General features: G+C 57.6%; 1 protein-coding gene across 1 annotated transcript in view; it reads right to left on the bottom strand.

The window, feature by feature from the left end:
- FHOD1 (formin homology 2 domain containing 1) overlaps window positions 1-12,803 on the bottom strand; it is a 16,710-nt gene extending 3,907 nt beyond the window's left edge. Inside the window, exons 1-15 of the mRNA XM_019008022.2 lie at window positions 12,280-12,803; window positions 6,189-6,295; window positions 5,992-6,056; window positions 4,613-4,680; window positions 4,414-4,519; window positions 3,949-4,043; window positions 3,431-3,542; window positions 3,244-3,338; window positions 3,012-3,155; window positions 2,679-2,893; window positions 2,441-2,551; window positions 2,122-2,145; window positions 1,365-1,418; window positions 807-973; window positions 1-556 (exon numbers count right to left, since the gene is read on the bottom strand). Coding sequence (XP_018863567.1) covers window positions 1-556; window positions 807-973; window positions 1,365-1,418; window positions 2,122-2,145; window positions 2,441-2,551; window positions 2,679-2,893; window positions 3,012-3,155; window positions 3,244-3,338; window positions 3,431-3,542; window positions 3,949-4,043; window positions 4,414-4,519; window positions 4,613-4,680; window positions 5,992-6,056; window positions 6,189-6,295; window positions 12,280-12,585 — 2,225 coding nt within the window. The 5' untranslated portion in view covers window positions 12,586-12,803. The remainder of the gene's footprint in view (window positions 557-806; window positions 974-1,364; window positions 1,419-2,121; window positions 2,146-2,440; window positions 2,552-2,678; window positions 2,894-3,011; window positions 3,156-3,243; window positions 3,339-3,430; window positions 3,543-3,948; window positions 4,044-4,413; window positions 4,520-4,612; window positions 4,681-5,991; window positions 6,057-6,188; window positions 6,296-12,279) is intronic.
- Window positions 12,804-13,387: the final 584 nt, after the last annotated feature.

The raw sequence follows: 13,387 nt of genomic DNA, 5'->3' as shown, positions 1-13,387 counted from the left end.
GGTGGTGGGCAACCAGGGAGGGCAGGAGGTGGAGGGGGAGCCATGAATGTTCCAGCACTCATTGCTTCAATGCCAGGGTGGAGGAAAGACCCATTGGTCATTGGCCCCGTGTCAAGGATGTCAAAATCTTCTTCTTCCCCCAAATCAGTGAAGTCCAGGTCCTTGATCTTCAGCTGCACGGGGATGGTCTCCAAACGCTCCCAAGTCAGCTCTGTGTCCTTTTTGATGGGCATCATGCGGGTGTTCTCCAGCTTCTGCGTGTGGGTCTCGTCATCAATGCTGGACATGGCACGTACCAGCTTGGCATGGGCACTGGCTACTGGCCCATCTGGAGCCCTGCCACGGAGCCGGGCACTCTCCTGCTCCTGGCTGCTACTTCCCTTGGAGTCCCTCTCTGCCTCACCCTGGATCCGGGGGGATAAAGGTATTTCATGGAACAGCTTCTCCCTCCCTGACTCCGAGGAGCCCTTGGCATAGAGCATGTCCAGCATAAACTTGGTGTCAGAGGAGATGGTGCTGCAGGAGTCAGTGGTGTCAGACTGAGCCAAACGAGACCCTGCAGGGAGAGAAGGAGATGCTGGGACAATCTGCTTGGAGGGGGCAGGTGGTGCTGGGCTCAGAGTGGAGTTGGAGTCCTGCTCCGCAGTGGGGTGTGCTCAGATGCTGGCATTTTGAGCAAGGAGGTACCACCAGCTCCTCCAGGGCTCTGTGTGTCACAGAGACAGGTGTGGGATGAGGACCAAGGGGTCATTAATCCCCACCCCAGGGACCAGGATGAGCTGGGAACACACCCTGGCAGCACCTACTTATGCTGGGTGGCTCCATCCCAGAATCAGAGGTGCCGTGGTCTCTTTCCCATGCAAGAGCAGTAGGATGCTCCAGTGTAGCATCGCTGAGGACATCGAGCCGTCCCTTGGCCATGGAAGAGATCTTCTCCTTCTGGGCTGCAGCCAGGTTCTCCAAAAAGCGAGCTCTGCAAGATGGGGTGGATGTTGGCTGGGAGCAAAGCAGGGATGGGGACAACAAGGACAACCGGAAAACCACACCATGCCACACTGCACAGCCAGTCCCACAGCACAGAAACCTCCTGCACTGGCCACACTGCATCAGGGACACCAAGATTCAACCTCCTCTGAGCCCTGCAGAGAGAGGTGATGGCCCCATGGCTGGGCCAACAGGGCGCTGCTGTCACCAGATGGTCCCAACAGACCTGGTGCTCATTGCAACCCTCATCCAAAAGCTGCAAAACCCAGGAGGGCACACTCCTGCTGCTCATGCCCTGTGTGGCTGGAGCCCAGATACTTCCAGCCGGGTACCAGTCCAAGGAAGCGCATGCCTGGAGACACACGCATGCCTCTACTTACTCAAACTTCTTCAAAATAGGCTTGTCCCCATGCAAGGATGGGGCATCCTCCCGCCTGAGGGAAAACAGGGGTTAGCCCCCACTGCTGGCAGCCCCCTGGCACTCATGCATCCTGCACACACCCACCTGGCAGCTCTCCAGCATGGAACCCTTGCCCCATGGCCCCAGGGCTCACAGGGAGCCAGGAGAGCCCTGGCGAGTCCCTTCCTGCCCAGGAACCAGGTGGCATAGGGTGCTGGAGAGATGGGACACCATCTCCTGCACCAGGCCAGGACACCTGGAGCGGGCTGTGCCACCCCCAGCAAGGACACCTCACCCCAAAGCAGGGATCAGAGGATGCCACACCCTGTGGGGTGATGGGGGAGCAGGTTGGGGGTCCCACAGGTAGGACTTGAAGGGGAGAAGCAAAGGATGGGGGCAGCAAGGCGGGTGCAAGTGCCTAATCCGCCCAGAGCAACATAGGATAGGGCAAGGGAGAATTAATAGGACATTAAGCTGAAAGAGAGTAGATCTAAATTGGATATTAGGAAGAAATTATTCCCTGTGAGAGTGGTGAGACACTGGCGTGGGTTGCTCAGAGAAGCTGTGGATGCCACATCCCTGTAAGACCAGGCTGGATGCTTTGAGCAACCTGGTCTAGTGGAAGCATTGGAACTAGATGGATTTTAAGGTCCCTTTCAACCCAAACTATTGCAGGATCCTATGATTCTATGATCATGCTGGGAGGGAGCACGCACGTGCAGAGCCCAGGCACTTACCAGACAGGGGCAGTTTGGTGCAGCCTGCAAAGGAAAGACAGAAAGAGTGGGCAGAGAAGAGGGCAAGCATGGGCAGAAAGGAGAATGAGGAGGAGCTGGAGCAGAGCTGTGAATGCCCAAAGGATGCCTTGGAGCCCCTGGCTGGACCCTTTGATACCTGCTGCCCCCTCATACATCTCTCCAGCTCCAGTGCCCTCCCAGACTGTTTCCCCCAGGGAAAGGCAATGTGTGTCCTGGGATGGACACACCTCATGCTCCTAGGAGCCCATCCTGCTGTCTTGAGGGACCTCCATGCACCCAGCCCCTCCTGGCTCCTTACTTGTAGACACTGCGCTCTCCTGGGCCTGGGGGCTGCTCCTTCTCAGCCGGGGGAGACGCCAGGGCCAGCCGCACGCTGGATGTGCTGTTGTAGATGCTGGTGGGACAGGGTCTGGAAGAAGTTGACAGGGACTGAGAGCAAGTCCCACAGGACTGCTCTCCACCTTGACACCAGTAATCCAAGTGCTGCTTATGCAGCATCGTGGTGCCCACTACAGACCACCTCCAGCTGCACTTACTCTGCTGGGCTGCTTGGTGCAGAGACAGGCAGGGTGTCCTCAGCTGGGGCCTCCTTTGGAGTGCCAGGAGACCCCAGCAGTGGCTGGGTATCAGCACCGGCATCCTGGGAGCCGCCCTGGGATCGCCACCCACGTCGGCCCTCGTCTGTCCTCCTCCGCTCTTTGCGTCCCCCTGGGGGCGGCTCCTCCATGTCATCCTCCAGCTTGAGAGCACTCTGTGGAGGGACCAGAGGCATGGCACCGAGCTCAGCAGCATCCCTGCCACCCCATGCACTCACCCTCCCTGCTGGAGGCAGGTGGCACATGGCCAGATCCTGCTGGAGGCCCGCTCACCTCGTAGAGTGTGAACTGCTGCTTCAAGTCGAGGTCGGTGCCCTTGCTGCTCAGATACTGCTGCACCACCTGCTCCATGCCCTGCTGTTCCAGGCAGTCGGTCACGTCGTAGAAGGTGTCCTGGTCTGGGAGGGCCGCCAGCGTCTGGGCAGAATCAGAGAGGTGCTGCTGGCACTGGGGTGACCCACACTGAGCCCCAGCAGTGTGGCACCACGGGGACACCCCCACAGACCTTGTTGATCAGTGTCATGGTGAACACCAGCAGCTCCGTGTCAGCCCCATTGCGCTGCTCCAGGATGGCCATTAGGTTGGACCACGGACAGGCACCTGGGAAAAGAGGCATGAACAGCTGGCATGCAGGCTGGGAGGGGACACTGTCCCCCAGCAGGGACCTCGCAGGAGGCTGGAGCTGCACTCACCTCTTGCCTGGTCCACGGCATTGACGGCGCGGATGAGCAGCAAGGCGTTGGGCTCTGTGTACTCCACAAACACCAGGAGCAGCTTCAGTGCCGTCTTCACCACCAGGCGAAACTGGGACAAGGGATGGCAGCTGGGACAGCAGCAGTGACAGGGACCTGCCAGCATGCTGCTGGGGCACTGTGGGGTGGCTATGCCCAGGCCCCAGGACTGGGAGCTTTGCTGTGGGGCCAGGGACCTGCAGCTGTGAGGCTGATGGCCAAGAGGCACTGGGAAGGGACCTGGAGCAGGAGTGTCTTACTCAAGTTCTGTGCCTGGGAATGTCACCAGGATGGGGAGGTCTGCAAATCCTGGGTGATCCCATTCCAGATGGCTGGGAGCAGCAGGACCCAACACAAGCAAAGGTACCAGGGTACCAAGCCCAGAGGCAGAGTACATCCTCTGAGGGATGGTGCAAGGGTTCAGCCACAAGCAGGGAAGGGGGGACACAGGCAGCCCCCCAAGAGCAACAGGCACTCACTGAGCTTCCTGACAGCGTGTACAGCCACTGGATGGTCTCGTTGTGGTTGATGACACCCTGCATCCCATCCATGAAGAGCATGATCTGGCTCAAGGCTGCAAGGCAGAGTGGGCAGGCTGGTGGTGCAGCAGGCAGGGCTTGGGAATTCCCATCCCTGTACAGCATCACCACAGCAAGTGTCTGGCTGCTGGGAAGGCAGAATAGCCCTGGTAGACTTTCTGGCTCACCCACCCTGAATGCCAGCCTTCCTCCCTGGGGATAAGCATAGAATCCTGGAATGCTTTGGGTTGGAAGGGACCTTAAAGACTCATTCCAACTCCCCCGCCACAGGCAGGGACACCATCCATTAGATCAGGTTCCATCAAAGACCCATCCAACCTGGCCTTGAATACTTCCAGGGATAGGGCATCCACAGCTTCTTTAGACAACCTGCTCCAGAAGTTTGCCCTGTGCCCAAATACCAACCCCGGAGGATGTAATTCTGGTAGTTCTGGTCAGCCTCTGCCCCCACTTTGATCAGGCACGTCAACCCCTCCAGGTTCACGAACTCTGGCACCAGGTCCTTGTCCTCCTGTGGGGAGAAGGCCAAGTGTTCCCACAGTGTAGGGTGAGCAGCCAGCCCTGGGAGAGCTCCTGTCCCCACACCGCAGCAGCATCACCTCACCTGGAAGAGCTGCTTCAGGGAGAAGAGGGACCTCCGCAGCTCCGGCCCCTGTGAGTTGTACAGCTTCTCTGGGAGGAAAGGAGAGACGTGGTGTGAGTGGCTCACTGCTGAACCGGGGCTCCAAAATGTTCCTAGCTTCCTGGGAAAACCCTGCATCCTGATTTATCCTGATCCTGGTCCCTGTGCCATCACCACCGGGACACACTGGCTGGAAGCAGCTGCTGTTCCACAACTACATATTTCAGCCCTTCTACTTTCCTTTCCTTTTTTTTTTGCCCTCTTTTTCTGACCAGCAATGACACAAATATCCCCTCTGGTTTCCTGTGCAGAACCTAAACAGGAGGTTTAGCAGGCAGGAGGTTGAGCTACTTTTAGCCATGGGCATAGCCATGCCATGGTTCCAGAGTTCCCAGCAGCCCCTAGGCTTGGGAAAAAGCACAGGATGGGGCTGGGAAGGCCAGTAGAGTGACACGGGTTGCTCAGGGACGGGACTGTCACTGGGCTGGAGACTATGTGCTTGTGAGGGGGTTGCCTGCAGGCAGGAGCCAGTGTGGAGCAGCCAGGACATTGGGAAGCTGGAAGGCCCCATGAAGACACCAAAGCCATTGGAGCCAGCACTTCCTACATGCAAAAACTGAGTTAGCTACTCCTTCCAACTTATTTGGGTCAGGCTTAGAGCTGTAACAAGACAAAAACAAGATGTCCAAGTAGTCCTCCTGACATGCCCTGTAAAACACAGTGTCCCAGCAGCCTCCTCCACTCGCTTATCAGCCTGTCAGAGAGCTGAGAGGGAAGGCAGAGCTGCCAGGAGGAAAAGCAGAAGAGCTCAGGGCTCAGACAGAGCCTGGGAACTGCTGGCAAAGAGCATGACCATGACCCTGACCCTGGGCTTCCTGCCCCTTCCTGCATGGTTCAGCTACAGCCTGCACAGCCAGCTGATGCCCATCTGGCATCACTCTGCTCAGTACTTGTTTTCCCCTTGCCAAAGACAAAAAAAAAGGCTTGAGACTCCTGAATATTTTGCAGGACCTCAGAGCAGGCTGTCTGAACCACGGCAGCACTTTCTGCTGCGCAAGAGCCCTTTGTTTATGTCTTCACAGCTATATTTAGAGCTTGCCTGAATGACCCAGAATAACTGCAGTGGGTGGTGGGCTCCCAGCCCAAGAGGCAAAAGTCCTGATCTCTGAGGATGGAGGGCATTAACCAAGTGGGTGCCCCATGAGGACCACATCCCCTGATCTCTGGGAGGGGTTATGGGTGGAAGCAGCCCTCTCCATCACAAAACCTCTGGCCAAAACTCACTGCAGAGGCCAAACCTCCACCATCCAGGGCAGTGGAGCTGCTGGGCCAGCCTGGAGGAGGGAGCAGCCCTGACTCACCGATGATGGCGTGGACTCGGACGGAGAGCTGCGTGCGCAGGATCAGGGTCGGCCGTCTCCCCTTCCTAAGGTGGAGGAAAATGCAGCGTGAGTGCCTGCAGTGGGATCACCACAGCCCCTGGCTCCTTGCCCATGGTGTTCACACATGTATGGGGTCCCTGTGTCCTCACAGGACTCAGGTGTCCAATATGCCTCACCTGACCTCCTCATAGAAACCTTCCAGATCATCCTTCTGTTCCAGCAGGGACAAGTCGAGGTCCAGGTAGTGTCCAGAGGGTGAGACCTGCAGCGTGCAGTCCTCCAGCTGGGGATGCAGACAGCCAGGCTGAGTGCCCATACCCACCACAGCCCTCCTGGCTCCCAGAGCATTCCCAGGTCACCCTCCAGCCCACACTGAACTCAGCTGGCAGACACATCCTGGAGAGGGGTAGCATGACCCACCTGTCCCCAGTCTCTGGCTCTGCAGGGAGATGCCCCAGCACCTTCCTAGTGCTGATTGTGGAGAAACATGGAAAGGCTGGAAAAGGCTGAGTGAGGGTGGTCCTGCCACCATCGAGCTCCTTGGCAATCCCTGGGTGGGAACCATGGCAAGAGGTTGATTGGTTCCCTGGGGCTGCCCTTAGTCAGCAGGGCCTGGACTGGGGCAGGACCCGTCTCCTCCCAGGGCTGGCAAATTGCCCCTGCCTGCAGGGACTGCGTCTGGGGGAACTGTGAGGCACTCAGCCCAGACAGGGACACCCCAAAGCAGGGCAAACCCCTGGAATGTGCCCTTGCTGACACACCCTCTGACTCAGCCCAGAGCCACGTGGCATCTTCCATCAGGATGCAGATAAGCACAGCCCTGAGACAAGGTGGGGGTGAGGGGCATCTTCCCAGAAAGTCCATCCACAGTGACCATGCTGCACAGCCAGTGGGCACGGCACCCACAAAAGTCCATGAGGTGCCCTGGAGCCACCAGCACCCCACAGCACCCAGGCAGCTCTTCTGGGATGTGGCAATTCACCCTCAAGGCATGAGTAGAAGCAGAGGGAGGGCAGTGCCAGCAGCCTGCCTCCCCTGCACATCTGGATCTATTCCTAAAGCATTTGCAACTCCCCTGCCCCACCCTCTCCTGCTCACCCCACCTTCGAGGAACAGATCTGCATGGCAGGAACTGAGAACTGGGGATAAAACCCCATCATCAAAGCTGCTCATGATTCAAACAAGAGCAAGCACCATAAGGAGCAATACGGGAGAGAAGTGGGGATCCATCAGCCATCTAAAACCCCACCTCAATATCAGCCCCAAACTGCAAAAGCTCCAAGAGCAGTCCTGTGGCTGATGAGCTCAGATGGAAACAGTCGCAGCTTCTCTGCCTTTCCCATCAATGCCTTTCCCCACTGTGGCTCTGGAGATCCCACAGCAATACTGGGTATGGCTCTTGCATTTCACTGGGATTCCTTTCCATGACATTCCCATCTCCTTGCATGCCAGCATTGTGCTCAAGCTCACATGTATGAATTCACTGTGTGATGTTAATACCAGAGGGTAAGTAAAATGCTGCATGCATTGAAGCAGTTAATACTGACTGTGCTTGATAATGGGCAATTTGGCAGGGCACTGTTGTTGGGTTGGACATTGATGTGTCCCACTCCACCTCCTGTGGTCACTGGCCATGCCAGCCAGCCATGGCAACGTGCAGCAAACACAGGCTGCTGGCACTGGGCAGGAACTCCTGGCTGCCAGCTCTGCCTTCACAGCGTGAGTCCCTAACACTGACCCCACACGGGCTTTGCTCACTGGGGAATGCTTCACTTCCTCCACCAGGACAGGCTGTCCTGCATCCCTGCATCCACCCAGCCAATCCTGCATTCTCCTGGGCATCCTCCCAGACATCTCTGTATCCTCCTGGCCACCCCTGCATCCCCACAGCCATCTCTGCCAGCCTCCTGGGCATTCCCTCAGGCATCCCTACATCCACCCAGGCACTCAAAGACAAGTCTTGCCTTCTCTGGGCTGCCACAGCCCCAGCAAGCCAGAGTTAACATCTGCAGCTTCTTTGGGGCTGGTGACATGTCCCAGCTGGCGGGGGGAGGCCAAGCCCCTGGGACCTGACCCTGCATGTTTCCCATGTGAGCCTGGCAATGTTTCCCACTAGGGATGCTCCAAGCACTGGGCCCTGGTTTGGCTGTGACCTCCCTGGGGATGGAGAAAGGCCATCCCAGGCTCCTGCTGCCCTGCCAAAAATCCTGGGCAGCACTTCCACGCCAAGGAGAGCAACTGCTCTAGGGCCAGGGGTTATTCAATCAAGGGGTTTTTACCCTGTAGGATCAAGCTGGGATCTCAGTGTCATGCTGCTGAGGGCAGCAAGTTGGGGTCACAGGTTACTGACAGCTCCCAGTGCAGAGTGGCTCTGGTAAACCATTATAGAATGAGCCAGACTTTGAGGGCAATGGGGACTTGAGGGCAAAGCAGAGCTGGGAGAGGAGAATGTCCCACGCTCACACATCCAGCCCGTGGCTCCTGGGAGTCCCAGCCACCCTGCAGGATGGATGTCCTTCACCCATTCACAGGGAGGTTCTGGGGTCTTGCCGAGGACACTATGACTGCTGCCAGCCCTGATGTGGAACAAGGACCAATGATCTGGAAAAGGTTTCTGTCTGTGATGAGTGCCCCATCCCTGGAAGTGTTCAAGGCCAGGTTAGATGGGACTTGGAACAAGAGGTCTAATGGGAGGTCTTCCTGGCCATGGCAGCAGGGTGGAACAAGATGATCTCTTTAAGGTCCCTTCAAACCCAAACCATTCTAGGGTTCAATTGGGTGTGAGGGAAACCTCCCCACCTTCAGTATGGAGACATCATCCATGCACAGATGAACTCACACCACCCACCACAGCATCACATTTTCCTGCTTACCCCTATCATGGCATCCCCACATGGGAGGATGCTCCAAGGCCAGGCAGTGAATATCCTCTTTATCTGTCAGCAAAGGAAACACTTTTTACCCCTTTTCTAACACTTTCTTTTTGCAGTAACCACAATTTCCCAACATCGCTGCAGCTCTTCTAGAAAGACTATGGGGAAATTACAGGAAAAATAGATTATTTACATATAGTAGGCAGCAGTTAAACACAAGGCACTGACAGGTCAGAGAGCCCTGGCATCACTAGCTGCTGCTCATCCTCCTAAAACACACAGGGGTGGATGGTTTATAGAGCTAAGCCAGCCACAGGACCAACCCTAACCCCAGCCAAGCACATTCACCACAATTTAGTTGCAGGGCTGAGTAGTGTCCACGGCCAGGGCACCCAGGTGCTTGTCCACTCCTGCATGATGGATGGCAGCAAATGGATGAGAACACTGCCACTGCCTTATCACGGGGGCAGGAAATAATACCCAAGCCAGGAGGGATCTCTGGAGGTCACCCAGAGTCAGCCCAGAAGTGCAAACTTGCTTCCCTCTGGAAGCTCCTCCAGCTGGGCTCATTAACAGATCTCTTGCTGCTCAACAGACCTGTGGCAGTGGGAGAACCCCAGTCCTAGGCAGCAGTTGGTGTCCTGGGAAAGCCATGGCACGAACGCCTGGCTGCAGCTCCCTTCCCGGGACCCACGCAAGGAACGTGTTGGGAGCTGGGGAGGGCTGGGGGCTGCTGAGCACCAGCACTCAGTGCCACTGACAACCCCTCCTCGCTGCTTTCACGCCTTCCAGAGGTTAAGTGGGGCAAAGACCCTCACCAAAGCCCTCCTCAAGCCTGTTAGGAAACAGAGGGCAACAGGGCTGTGGGATGGGGATTGCGCACTTCACACACAGAGATTGCCCCACCAGCACGTCTATTGAGCACAAGAGCTCTCAGCAAGCTCATGGCACTGAGGCCAGAGAGCTATTTGCTCTTCCCAGATTTCCGGGGGAGGAAGGAGAATGCAAAACTCTAGCTTGATGGGTTTTGCAATTGTTTGGAAAAATCCCCAGATTCAGAGGTGAGATAGTGCTCAAGGGAGGCAAGGGAGTGCAGGGGCCTTTGGGGACTTAAAGGACAGCCAAAAAAACCTGCCCTGTCAAAACCTGCCTGCAGAGGTTTGGAAAACACCCACGCCCTGCCCAAGCATCACCCAAGGGTACTAGAAAAATGCTGGAAAGCGGAGAAGATAGTATCAGCCTGGAGGCAAACAATGCAGCAGCAGCAAACAAAGCAGGAAGGTATTTCCAAGCACAAACACACTTCCCGGAGAGCACGAAAAAGCCATCAGTGACAGGTCGTGCTCAGGGAGAGGAAGCACCGAGGGTGTCATGGGGCAGGACAGGCTATTCAAGGCAGTGATGCTTGCACCAGAAACCTCTTGCTCATCATATCTAAGCTCCCAGCACAGGGAGCTGCTCAGCTGGGCACAGCAAGGGTAGGACTCAGCTGCCCTCCCATGGCAGCTCATCCCCTGGGTGCCTGCGGCTCAATCTTCCTCCAATGATGATGTGGGTACCCCAGCCCAGCTCCCTCCTGGCTGCTGCATCCTCTTCCAGTGCTCTGCAGGTCCAGGCATGCTGCCCAGCAGGACAAGCCTGGTACCAGGCATCCCCAGCTGAATTTTTTTACAGCCAGTTCCTTGGGAAAAATCCGACTGTTCATTTACTAATTTTAGGGTGGTGATTAATGGAGCCGAGTGCTACCTGGCACAAAAGGCACCAGGGGAAGCTTTGGCTGGTCATGCCAGGGGAACGTCTGCATGGCTCCAAGGGTGCCAGCTCTCAGAGTGAACTTTCAACTGAACTGGGTGGTTTGGGAGACTGACCTCACTCCACAGGCTGTAAATCCCAGTGTAGGAGGCTCCCAATGAACACATTTGCTCATGCAAACCCCACCCAGCATCCCAGCTTGTCAGGTGGGAAATTCTGCAGCCCTTGCTGCCTCAAAGAGCACTGTGTGGTAAAGGCAGCATCGTTTATAACCTATATAATCTAGAAATCTGGTTTATAAACCCAGAACAGGATCCAGGCTGTTCACCTGTGATTCCACCAAGAGTCATGGGATGATACAGGAAAACTCCAGGAAAAGAATATCCAGGGCTTGGCTTAGGCAGAGAACAGAGCCTGAAATCCCAGGATCAACACACTTCTGCTGGGCACAGGACCTCCTAGCAACGCTCCCTCCCTCGGGAACGCAGTGTCCAGTCTCCCTTCCCCCCTCCCACTGCCCCGTGCCTCCATGGCAGCACTCCGGGCTGGCGATCCCGTTACAGCCAGCTCCTGCCCAGGGAGCACAGCACACGTCTGAAATTTGAGTTTGCTCCATTCGTCATGTCTCCCGGCTGTTTGTTCCCAAGCAAACTCCCTTTAGTCACCGCCTAAAAATCCCATGACGGCGACGACATGAGACGCTGCTTCTCTGCTCCAAGAAAAATTAAAAGGGGAATAAAAGGGAGGGTTTTTTTGGTGCAGGTGAAGGTTTCAAAGTGATCCCCTCTCCCCTGCAAGGCCAGCAAGCTCAGTGTCAGGCACACTGAACTGATTTTCGCCCTCCTGCTGCCCCCATCTCTGACTCCAAAATCCCCCAGTCAGCCGGGGTTCCTGCCTCCCTTCCCTGCCCTCCTGTAGTGCTGCAAGACGGAGATGCTCAGCTATCGCCGAGCTCTGCTGGGTCCCGCGTTCCTAAGGAAGAAAACAAGCCTGTCCCCATCCTGAGAAGGACGGTCCGAGAGCATCACACCCACAGGAGATACACAGGGAGGATACCCTATCTCCCCTGTCTCCTCCACTTCCCAGCCCGAGCCAGACTTGAGGACACACAAACGAGACACGGTGCTTCGCTTCACATTCGGCCTCCTGCCTTCCTCCCAGCTGAAGGAAATTGCTCAGCACGAATTTCCGTACTGCTCTCTGGTGACAAAGCTGCTGCCGGACCGGTGACATGAGGGGCTGCAGGAGCTGGTGGCCCTCCGGCCCCACCATCACCTCCCCGAGTTCCAGGTGCCGCTGGAAGGCTCCCAGGTGGAGCCGCTGCGCTCCGCTCCTGGTTGCCGGAGTGGAAGTGGGGAACACGCTGCCTGCCTCAGCCCCGACGACACGGAGATGGACGTCTGCCCTCATGCTGCTTCCCCCTGCCAGGGTTCCTGCCTGCTCTGAGCAGCACATCCTCTTCCTCCCGCCGACTCATTCGGGGCTGGCCGAGGCTGGCATCTCCCGCAGGGGCTCACAAATCCCGCCGTGACTCACACCGGGAGCTCTGCCCGGGACACGCCGTCCCTTGGTCCCTTCTATCCAGAAATCCCCACCCCGATCCCCGCACGGTGCCTTCCCCGCCGCCCCCGTCCCTGCTCACCGGGAGCGGGGCCCCGACCAGGCGGTGCAGCGCGGGCAGCTGCGCTCCCAGGGCCAGCGCCTCTTCCACGGCATAAACCGGGGCTCGTCGGGGCTCCGGGAAGCTGCCGAAGGCGAAGGGATCCCCGTCCTCCAGGTACTGCACCCGGCATGGCACCGTCGCCTCCGCCGCCTCCACCACCGCCATGGCCCCGGCGCGGCCCCGTGCGACGCCGCAGCCGGGGCGGACACGGGCTCGGCCCAGCCCCTTGGCCCCCCCCGGCCCGGGAGAGGCCGATCCGCGCTCCGTGCGCCCTCCCGCGGGCATCAAGGAAGGATGCTCCAGGCGCCGGGATGGTCCAGGCTCTGGGGGCCTCCACTGGAACGCTCTGCCATCAGAAATGCTCCAATCCTAGGAAGGATGCTCCGATTCAGGGTGCCCCGGTACCGAGGATCTCCAGACCTCAGGTTGCTCTAGCATCAAGGGTGTTCCAGGCCCTGTGGGGCACCAGTAGGATGCTCCAGGATGCTCCAGGCCCCATGAGGTTCCAGGCTGCTCCGGGGCGCCAGGTGGGTCTGCTTGCCCCAGGTGAACTGGAGCACGGATGGGCAGCTGGGCTCAATCTCCCCATCCTGGGGCAGGGGGGAAGCAGCACAGGATGAACTTCCTGGATTCAGGGGTGTTGTGGTGCTGCCCTGGAAGCGGGGGCATACCACGGAGCAAAGTTTGTGTAAAATCCATTTTACTTTCTTTTTGACAGGTTACCTGGACAATGACAATGCTCAGATGTGATGGAGTGGTGGGCAGGGAGCTTTCCCCTTGCTCCTGCCTCCAGCCTGCATTCCCCAGCCATCGGCTTCTGCTGGCCAACATTTGTAGCACATTTGTACCCAGGCAGAGAGATGAGGAAAGGTGATAACACCGAGGCTCCCAGGGAGGCGTCCTGTGGCCCATTCTTACCTGGCCAGTGGGCTCAGCCTGGCACTCAGCATCTGAGAGTGCCCATGCCATAGGCACTACCAGCCAGCTCTTTGCTGCGGTGTCCTGTCCCATCCTCCAGGAACACAGGTCAGAGCTGGCTCTCCATGGAGTGCTCTGCCAGCATCCCTTCTTGCCCCCTGCCCAGCAT

The sequence above is a fragment of the Parus major genome, chromosome 11 (genome assembly GCF_001522545.3).
Source record: "Parus major isolate Abel chromosome 11, Parus_major1.1, whole genome shotgun sequence".
In the NCBI taxonomy this organism is placed as follows: Eukaryota; Metazoa; Chordata; class Aves; order Passeriformes; family Paridae; genus Parus; species Parus major.
The sequence above is the reverse complement of the archived record's forward strand: the minus strand, read 5'-3'. Positions and strand labels throughout refer to the sequence as shown.